Raw genomic sequence first — 10,185 nt, forward strand, 5'->3', positions numbered from 1 at the left:
TTGGGTTGGTTGGGTAAGCCGGCTCACCTCGTCTCTCCAACCCCCTGTGTTTTCCCACGCCCGCGGGCAGTGTCTGGGCAGCATGTGCCGGAGCAGGGGAGTGACGCAGAGTCTGTGTCCTCTGTGATTCGCTCCCGGGGTCTTTCAAAGCTCTGACTGTGGGAAACCAGCTCTTGGGGCCAGTCGGGACCTGGGGTCACAGGACGGCTCATAAGTGCCACTTAATGCCTTCCAAAAAAATTCGCCAGAGCTGTCACTGCAAACCTCGCACTGGCCATCTGGCTATTGGTCTCTGACATCCTGGAATGGGCAGAATGGATTTGGAGAAGGGAATGGACAATTATCAATGACATATGCTTAAACAGACTGCTAATTAATATGCAGATTGCTCACATTCAAATGCAGACTGAAACCTGTTCTTTTGTTATATAGCCTGTTGTTTGGATTTATAATTCATTCTTTAGTTAATACAGGTTATTCAACATGGAAATCCCTCACTCCATAAGATATTAAGTCCAGTCCACACCTCGTAAGAGTATTGCATTCTTCAGCATCATTTTCCAGAGCCAAACTTCTTAATTATTGCCTTGACATACGTCAGTCAGTCTGGGAAGCTGTACAGTGACACAACTTCACCATAACAACATATTTTCAAGTCACAAGAGACACAGTATTTTTATTCTGGTATAATAGTTTGAGTGCTGTTTTACTTATTGAGCAGTAACGGCTCTACTGAAAACGGCCCTTGTTATTAGACCAAAATTCCTTTGTTTATGTGTCAAGTGCCTTGCCAAAGAGCAGTGGAGTGGTTTATGCCAGATTGAAAAGACAGATTGAGAAAAGTGTTTTTTTTTTTGTTTTTTTTTTTGCAGATGAGCAATTTTCTCTTTCAATGTAATCTTAAATTATTTGGAGCAACAAAATCGATCTACAGTCTACAATGTTCTATCTAAAATCCATTGGCACTGAAAGTGGATTTAACTTCATCATTCATTTTGATATGTAATCATGAGCAACCCTGAAATACAGACAAGTATCTTAACCATTATGCAAATGAGCCACAGTCATTACATTTAATTCCAGGCCCAATGATTCAATATTTCCACTGGGTCTAATAAATGCTTTAAAATATAGGCATGTTTTGGAACCTATATAATATTCAGTGTTCCTCCAGGACATACAGTCCATGGATACTGGCTGTTGTTGTTGTTGTTGTTGTTGTTGTTGTCGTTGCTGTTGTTGTGTTTGCTTTCTGGTTGAAGACGTGAGCTCTTCAAGTTTCTTTGAAGTCAGTTTCTCTGTACTGTTCCCCTGCTTGTCTGGCACTGCTTGGCAGCGGGATAAGACTTCCGCACGTATCTGTAATCTTTGCCCCTGCTGTTATTGCATCTCTTTGACGTGAACATTAACATCTTTTCCTCGGCACAGGGCAGGCTTGTGTACACAGCGCTGACCTTGGGTTTGACCTTTGGGCGAGCTGTGGGAACCGAGTCTAACTCACAGGAATTAGATGAGCGAAAGACAGTGAGAGAAATAGAGAGAGAGAGAGAGAGAGAGAGAGAGAGAGAGAGAGAGCACAGCAAAGAGGCAGGAGAGAGAGTGAGTGCTTCCAGTTATTTCAAACAATAACACATTTATTTCATTTGTACTATCATTTAAACATCAATCTGTCTTTCCTATTTTCACCTGAATAAGATACCTTTGAGGTCTTGAAAGTTTGTGATTAATTATTGTTTAGTTAGTGCAATAAAAGGTATCCCATCTCCTTCTCTCTGTCTATCATCTCTGGACTGACACTGCTACCATTTTATATATTAATGATCCCCTTTCACACTGGCATGCTCTATCCGAGTCGGAACCTACCTGGATCAGGACCTGGTGTCATGCGGGTCGGGTACGTGATTTCACACTGCTTTTGATAAAGCAGGGTAGACCTGGGTGGCAGACGCAAGTACACAATGTGTGTACCAAAGCCCCCGGAAGCAGCTTGTTACTGACGCTTCCATCCAAGCTTCTCTGGATTGAAAAATCGGCCCAAATGATTAGAGCAAATGTTTCTACATCCCTGCTGCAATCTGGCTCATGCTGTGTCTCAAGCAACAAAAATATGGCTAAACAGAATAAACAGAAAGGTTCCTTGCAGAAGTGAAACCTTCACACAGGCATGGCTGTTTATTATTTTGTTAGCTAAAGAACATCCATCATGCATTTTGTCTCGCTCAACCCGGGTCAAAGCACGTCGACCCACATCGATGACCCAGGTACGTGGTTTCACACCAGAGCCCGGGTCCGGACCCGGGTAGGAGTGCCAGTGTGAAAGGGGCTTAAGAGGGACAAAGTCTGGAAATGCTTCAATGTGTCCCTCCTCTATGTTCTTGTTTTATCTAATCTCTACTTATCCAGGCTGTCTGCATAATCTAAACAGCAGCCTTCGCTCCTTCTGCAGAGCACTCGAGTTACTCCAGATCTCTGGAACAGCGAAACACCATAATTCAAGAAACAAGCCATTCATTCATCACATACAGTACAAGATTAAGAGGGGCCAATTATGTGAAAACAAATGAGTACCAGAAGTTACACAAATGGCCTGATAAATATTCCGCTTGCTGAAACATCAGCAGAATATTACCAGTTTGTGTTGTGCATCAGAGGCCTGTGAAGCCAAGCTCCTTCTAGCTGCAGGCCCTCTGATTAATCCCAGAAGAAAGCTGCTCAGCTGTGAGAACAAGACTAAGACCCCTCCCAGGAACCCTGTATTATATGAGACAGCCCCAGAGAGCAATGCATCTGAGGAGACAGTGTTTGTTTAGTCCTGGTAAGGTTACTGCCACTGGCAACAGCCATGTACCTTCAGTTAGGGGAATGCAGAAGCTATCTGGATTATGAGTCCCTAAGCTCTAATCACAGAGACCACACTGCTACCCTCCAGTCCCAGTCCCTAAACTCTAATCACAGAGACCACACTGCAACCCCCCAGTCACTCAGCTCTACCCACTAGACCACACTGCTACCCTCCCAATCCCTCAGCTCTAACCACTAGCTTTAAATGCAAAGCTCTTTCACCTCTGGGCATTTGGGGTAAAATACCCATTTCTCTCAATCTCTTTCTGACTGCACGGTTTCACTGCCAGCTTCCCAACCCCAGGCGATGAGGGGCACCTCCCGTTGAAGCAGTGCAGTCTGTGGACCTCTGACAGGCCTCTCCGTCACTGCTTTCTGTCTCAGCGCGACCCCTAGGTTGCCCTGTTCTGGGCCTGATCCAGCAAGGAGGGGCTGGTGCTCGGAGGGGGCACGCTGAAACTTGGGCCTGCGGGTCACAGCCAAACGCAGGAGAGCGATGGTATAAAAGGAAGAGCGTGAAAGGCAGTTTATCAGAGACGTAGACTTTTGGAGCTTGGTCGTTCTGAATCTCTACACTACAAACCCAAACTGCAATGCGCTGCTGGGCTGCTTTCCTGCTGGCGCTGGTAATCAGCTCAAGCCAGGCCATCACAAGGTAAGGGCACTTGCTAATTTATATCCAATTCATTTCCAGTTTTATCTGCATGTTGCTGGTTTTATAAAGTGAAACACCGCAATACCCTGGAGGAGTGGGTTGAGCTTGTTCCCAGGCTGTGATTGAATTAATGAACTGATTAAGTTTATTTAATGATGTAATATAGGATATAAAACCAGGGGGATTTCAAAAGAGCGAGATTGTGTACCCCTGGTCTAATGATTTGAGCCGAGGGACTGGGAGGTGAGCAGCACGGTCAGCCGTATTCCACAATACCAAATTGGATTCCAGAACAAATTAACTTGGAGTAGTTTTACAGATGTGCAGCATCAGCAGTGAATGTGACCAAAACAAGGGCACATTCTCAGAATATTTAATTTTTAACCTCAAAAGGGAATGTGTTTTTATCCTTTAATGCCAAGATTTTTCAGAGGGGTTAGGCTGGATCAGACTGTTTGGGTGATGTGATGAGAGAACTGTTTCACATTTTCGGTGCTTTGCATTTTGAAGGGCATATAAAAAAAAAAATCACACTCATTGCGCTCACACAGAAATTCAACAGGGAACAGTACTGTAGGCAGCGTAGAGTCAGTCTGGACAATCCTAATCAGTATTGATACAGTATTATATTGACATCTGCTGGTATTACAATGCAAGCAAACTGAAATACAGCTATGGCCAAAAGGTTTGCATCACCTTATAGAATTAACTCATTGTGCTTCATCAAGTCGAATGAAACCTGCTGAATAATGTTACGTTAACATACTGAATTACATACCGCTTTGTAGTTTCCCTATACTTCAGTAAAAAAAACCGACAAATTAAAAAATGTGACCTCTCGAAATCTAACATGAAATACTAGACTTTTGCGATATCACATTGTAGTGTATTTGATTACATGATGTTAAATAAAAGATCTAAATTATATTCATATAGTGTTTTTTTTTTTTAAATTATTATTATTATTATTATTATTATTATTATTATTATTATGTCTCAATCCTAAAATTCTCGGGGATGCAAAACTTTTGGTCATAGCTGTAGATGTACATTTTGCAGGTTTTGAATTAAAATTGTGCTAGTGTTGTACATCTCATATCTAGACTGCATTATATTTATAGTTAACAGAAGTATATGTGCTTTTATAATAGCAGGGTTTTATACTGAAATGAAATGGAGATGGGAATACAGTAAGTACTGGGTCTGGATGGACCACATTTCCCCCTTCCGGATCTAAGCAATAGCTGTCTGACTGTGGTTTAGAGCAGCCGGGTCCTAACCTCCTGACCAAGCCCCTCTCCCTCTCGCTCTCCAGGATCGCTCTGAGGAAGATGCCCTCGGTGCGGGAGACCCTGCGGGGCATGGGAGTGACGCCAGCAGAGGTCTTTGCGGAACTGAGCTTGAAGGAAGCTGTGAATCCACACCCTAGCAACGGGACAACCCCACTCACCAACTACTATGATGTGAGACCATAAACCTGCTATTTGCTCTGCTTTTGTAATAACTTTATTTAAAAAAGGTCACAGAGTATAGGTTTGTAAATGTAGGTATTAAATCTGATTTCCCCCCCCCCCTCTCTCCCCCCCTCCTCCCTCCCTCTCTCTCTCTCCCTCTCCCCCTCCTCCCTCTCTCTCTCTTCCCTCCCTCCCTCTCTCTCCTTCCTCACTCCCTCCCTCTCTCTCTCCCCCTCCTCCCTCCCTCTCTCTCTCTTCCCTCCCTCCCTCTCTCTTCCCTCTCTCTCTCCCCCTCCTCCCTCCCTCTCTCTCTCTCTTCCCTCCCTCCCTCTCTCTTCCCTCCCTCCCTCTCTCTCCTCCCTCCCTCTCTCTCTCTCTCCCCCTCCTCCCTCCCTCTCTCTCTCTCTCCCCCTCCTCCCTCTCTCTCTCTTCCCTCCCTCCCTCTCTCTCTCTCCCCTCCCTCCCTCTCTCTCTCTTCCCTCCCTCCCTCTCTCTCTCTCCCCTCCCTCCCTCTCTCTCTCTCCACCCTTCCCCTCTCAATCTCTCCTCCTCCTCCCTCCCTCTCTCTTCCCTCCCTCCCTCTCTCATCCCCTCAATCTCTCTCTCTCTCTCCTCCATCCCTTCCCCCCTCTCTCTCTCTCCCTCTCTCCTTCTCCTCCTCCCTCTCTCTCCTGCCTCCCTCTCTCTCTTTCACTCTCTCTCTCTCTCTCTCTTTGTCTCCTCTCTTTCTCGTCTCTTTGCTCCAGACTCAGTATTTCGGAGAGATCAGTATCGGCTCCCCGCCCCAGATTTTCAACGTGGTATTTGACACCGGTTCCTCCAACCTCTGGGTGCCATCCTACAGCTGCTCTCCCCTGTACACTGCCTGCTGTGAGTCCTGATGCAGCACAGCTGCACATTCCATCCATACTGATACACATAAGAGACTGATATAGCACACACACACACACACACACACACAGATTCCCACAGACTGCTCTCTATACTGAGCGCCCAACATAACACTGTGTAACGTTTGACACAATATGTGGCATTTACATTAATACTGTGTGGAAGAAAGATAAGATCAAATATTGTGAAATACAGTACTGTGAGTTTTATTAATTATGAGCATTTCCCCCCACAATTACCCCTAGAGAGCAGTATTGGATGACAATACATACAGTATTTTACAAAATGCATATTCCATATACTATGCAAATTGGTCAGGATGTTGGATTGGTAGATTTGAATTATCTGCAGTCTACCATGCCACTAGTCCTGAATAAATCAATAACTCGAATCTATTTGCTTTCCCCAGTTTCACACAACAGATACGACTCCTCCAAGTCCAACACACACATAGAGAACGGGACAGTTTTCTCGATTCAGTATGGCTCTGGCAACGTCAGGGGGTTCCTCAGTCAAGACCTGGTGGTGGTAAGCTGAGAAAACTGAAAGGGTCCCAAAACGCATGGAACTTATTCAATCACTTTTACTGCATCCTGAGTTGTCTTACTGTGCCGATCCATTCATTAACCTTAAAGGCACTGAACATAACCTTTGTGGGATCATACTTGAGTTTACTGTGGACTTCAATATTTTACTGCCAGGTCGTTAGACACGCTAGGCCACACCATGCTGCATCCTAATTTCCTGACTCCTGCAGGCAACATCTGGCATCATCATCTTAACTATTCCTTGATATTACTGGATTCTCATTCTTCACAGCTGCACCTTCCAAGATAAACCAGAAAAAATAATTAAATTAAATTCACGACAGAACAAAATGTTGCCTGCAAGCAACATCTTGCTGCATAAGGTACATAAATGATTGTGAAAAGGGTCCTGTTTCTCACGACTCCCTGTCGCCCCCTTCAGGTGGGAGGGATCCCTGTGATCCAGGTGTTTGCTGAAGTTACGGCTCTACCCGCTCTGCCCTTCATCTTTGCCAAGTTTGATGGAGTTCTGGGGATGGGGTACCCCAACTCGGCCATTGACGGGATCACCCCCGTTTTCGATCAGATCCTGTCGCAGCACAGCCTCAAAGAGGAGGTCTTCTCAGTGTATTATAGCAGGTATACTTTAAATTCCTCTATGATTACTTCTCAAGATAACTTCCTACAAAACCACATTGTCTTTAGGGCATAACTCTTAGTGAGTACAAGTTATAACATTTAAAAAAAATGCATTACATTACAAAAGATAGAAATGATCTTAAAAGAATGTGATAAATATAATGTGTTCAGGCTTCCTGAAAAATAGTTTAAACATGATCCAGCTTGAATTATTGCAAGATTGAATTTGGTAGCATCAAAACTATCTCTTGGGAATTGCGTGGGTTTCCTGGGGTCAATCCCATTCCGTAGTGAGTTGGAGGTTAAAACGGAGTGACTGTCTTTCCAGTTTAAACCTCAAACACAAGCAATATGCATTCCAAAAAGAGGCTTTTTTTTTAAAAAAAGGTTTTCACTTGTGTGGCAGGGACCCCCACAAAAAGCCAGGTGGAGAGATTGTGCTGGGGGGCACAGACCCCATCTATTACACTGGAGAATTCAACTACATCAGCACCAGCAAGAAAGGGAAGTGGGAGATCCAGATGAAAGGGTAGGAAACATTTTGATATAAGTACTATATCAATAGCAGCTTCCATAAATCACTCAGAACTCTCACTGTCAAACTCTTCCTTTTTAACCTGCTGATTTACCATGGTCTTTTCTCCAACCTTTAATATGCACCCTTGTGTTACTAGTTAGGTAACTTATAATGCCACAGAACTAGTAACAAGCAACTTACTCTTACAAAATGGTGCAAAAGCACTTAATCTATTACCTCAAACAGGCCTTTTTCTCCTCCTCCTTTCTCTGACATTGTTTCAGACACTATCTCTTTGGCCCCAGTCCCTCGGTCTCTTCCCCCTCCCCCTCTCTCATACCTTCTCTCCCTCCCTCTCTGACACATCCTCTCCCCCTCGTTCCCCTACATACCTCTCTCATTCTGACCTCCCTTTGCTTTTCCTCTCCCCCTTCTCTCATACCTTCTCTCTCCTCCTCTCTTGCAGGGTGTCAGTGGGCGTGGAGCTGTTGTTCTGTAAAGAAGGCTGCACAGCTGTGATTGACACCGGCTCCTCCTACATTACAGGCCCCGCCTCCTCCGTGTCAATTCTAATGAAAGCCATTGGAGCGATTGAACTGGCAGAGGGAGAGGTAAGCAAAAAGGGCAATTCAATCGACTCTTTCAATTAGCTCTACTGGAACATTTTAGGAATTATAAAACAGTTATACAATAACAAAGTGTTCCATGAATTATTATCAACAAATTTGATGTTTGTAGTAGAGGGAAGTGTCAGAATGCTTATTTAATAAATGTAAACAATTAACACATCTTTCTGGTCATGGGTAAATTCCATAAATAAAAACCAATTAAAAAAAGAATGACTCTCAGAATATCAACTCTGTTATTGTGGAGGTTTTGGTGACATGTCGAATTTGCTATTTTAACAACTTTTTAAAGAACTCACTGGGAAAGTAGTTGAAAAAAAGCATGGCACCCTTCCTTTTTACAAAAGCCCTCCATATTAAATGTACCTGGTAATTTGCCAGTCTTGGACTCTCTCTATTCCCACAGTTTTACCGGGCTTTAGAAATCTTTTACCGGAATGTGGGTTTGCTGTGAAGGGAGCTTTCATTTTGCGTGCTGGGCTGGCCTCCTGGATCAAGCGTTTGGTTTCACAGCTCAGCTCTTTGCAGGAATCTGTTGAAGAGCTACACATTAATTTCCATAAACTATGACATATGGTCCCATTCCACCACTGTGCCAAAGCTCAGTTCATAAACATGAAAAATATCTGTAACTGATGGGAATAAGTGTAGGGAGCAAAAAGTGACTCATGTGTGAGCAATTACGTAAAAAAGAGTATGCTCATCTCATCAAAGCACTACACTTGTCAGTGTGCTTCATATTCCCCAGGGCAGAACATAACTTCTTGAATACGCTACGCTATCTGTTATAACTGGATATGCAAAGTAGTGAAGTGTTTATTCTGAGTACTAATGGATCCATCCATAAATTCAGATTAAATCATAAATTTGAAGGTGAAAGTTGTGGACAAGCGGGCAGTTGTCAATCCTGGCTCTGCCTTCTTTAGCGTTCCTGATAAGTTGTATCGTTTATCGTATCGTTGTATTATTGTGTCTAGGACTGCTTGCTTATCTTTCTACCCTCTCCTGTTTACAGTACACGGTAGACTGCGGCAGAGTGAAGTCCCTGCCCAGTATCTCCTTCAGCTTCGGAGGTCATGAATATGAACTGACTGGGGAAGATTACATTCACTGGGTATGTTGATGCTGCTGAACCTAGTTTCTCCTTATATTTCTCTCACTGTTCCAGTGCTGGTAATGACAGAGCTGGAGAGCTGAGAATGGAGTGTTTAGACTAGTGCTCATTACTATTAAGGTACAGTGTGATGACTAGTGTTTAGACTAGGGCTCATTATAAACATGCTATAGAGCTGAGTAGTGTTGAGTACAGTTATAACAGTCTCTGCTCATCTCTATGTGAAACTGACTGCCTCCCTGTCCCCTCCTTGCCAACAGCAGTCCAAGTTTGGGGAGGACTTGTGTGTGGTGACTTTTTCAGGTCTGGATGTGCCCCCGCCCACTGGTCCCATCTGGGTCCTTGGTGCCAACTTCATCAGCCGCTACTATGTGGAGTTCGACCGGAGGAACAACCGAATCGGCTTTGCACGGGCTGTCTGAGAGGAGAGGAACCTCTCCTCTAAAAATAAAATAGAACACCACTCTCACTGTCACAACCGCCGTCCTCTCTTAAAGTCTTCCCCAAATGTGCTCGGAGCAGACCACCTTAGTCCATGCTTTCCCCTTAGATTCAATTTGTGGTGCTACTGTTGTTATAGCAGTAAATAACCAAACAAAACAACTGTGCCAAAAACATCTAGTGGTATTAGGCATGTTGTCATTATCGTGAAATAGTTGAACGTTGTTGCAGTAAATTCTGTATGTCATGCCACCTTGTAGTCTTATCTCATTCTCTCACAGAAGCTGAGAGTTCATTGAATTGGGCTCTTAGTATACATATTGTAGAATTCACTGCTAAGCTTTTTGATTTTGCAGAGTCTTTTGTAATACTTATGTTGACAATATTTAATTTACCTGCTCAATTAGAATATTACATGTCAGTGCTTTGCTATGAAAACTGACATGCTAACTTATTTAACTATTAGTTAAAAAAAATGGT

At 43.8% G+C, this 10,185-nt stretch overlaps 1 protein-coding gene across 1 annotated transcript; it reads left to right on the forward strand.

The window, feature by feature from the left end:
* The first annotated feature begins 3,297 nt into the window (after window positions 1-3,297).
* On the forward strand, window positions 3,298-9,954 carry LOC117397667 (renin-like). Its single transcript, XM_033996438.3, has 9 exons — window positions 3,298-3,496; window positions 4,812-4,959; window positions 5,697-5,820; window positions 6,251-6,369; window positions 6,811-7,007; window positions 7,414-7,536; window positions 7,991-8,135; window positions 9,166-9,264; window positions 9,525-9,954. Exons 1-9 carry the CDS (start codon window positions 3,435-3,437, stop codon window positions 9,684-9,686), a joined length of 1,179 nt encoding a protein of 392 aa, XP_033852329.1. The 5' UTR covers window positions 3,298-3,434; the 3' UTR covers window positions 9,687-9,954.
* Window positions 9,955-10,185: the final 231 nt, after the last annotated feature.

The sequence above is a fragment of the Acipenser ruthenus genome, chromosome 30, assembly GCF_902713425.1.
Source record: "Acipenser ruthenus chromosome 30, fAciRut3.2 maternal haplotype, whole genome shotgun sequence".
Lineage (NCBI taxonomy): Eukaryota > Metazoa > Chordata > Actinopteri > Acipenseriformes > Acipenseridae > Acipenser > Acipenser ruthenus.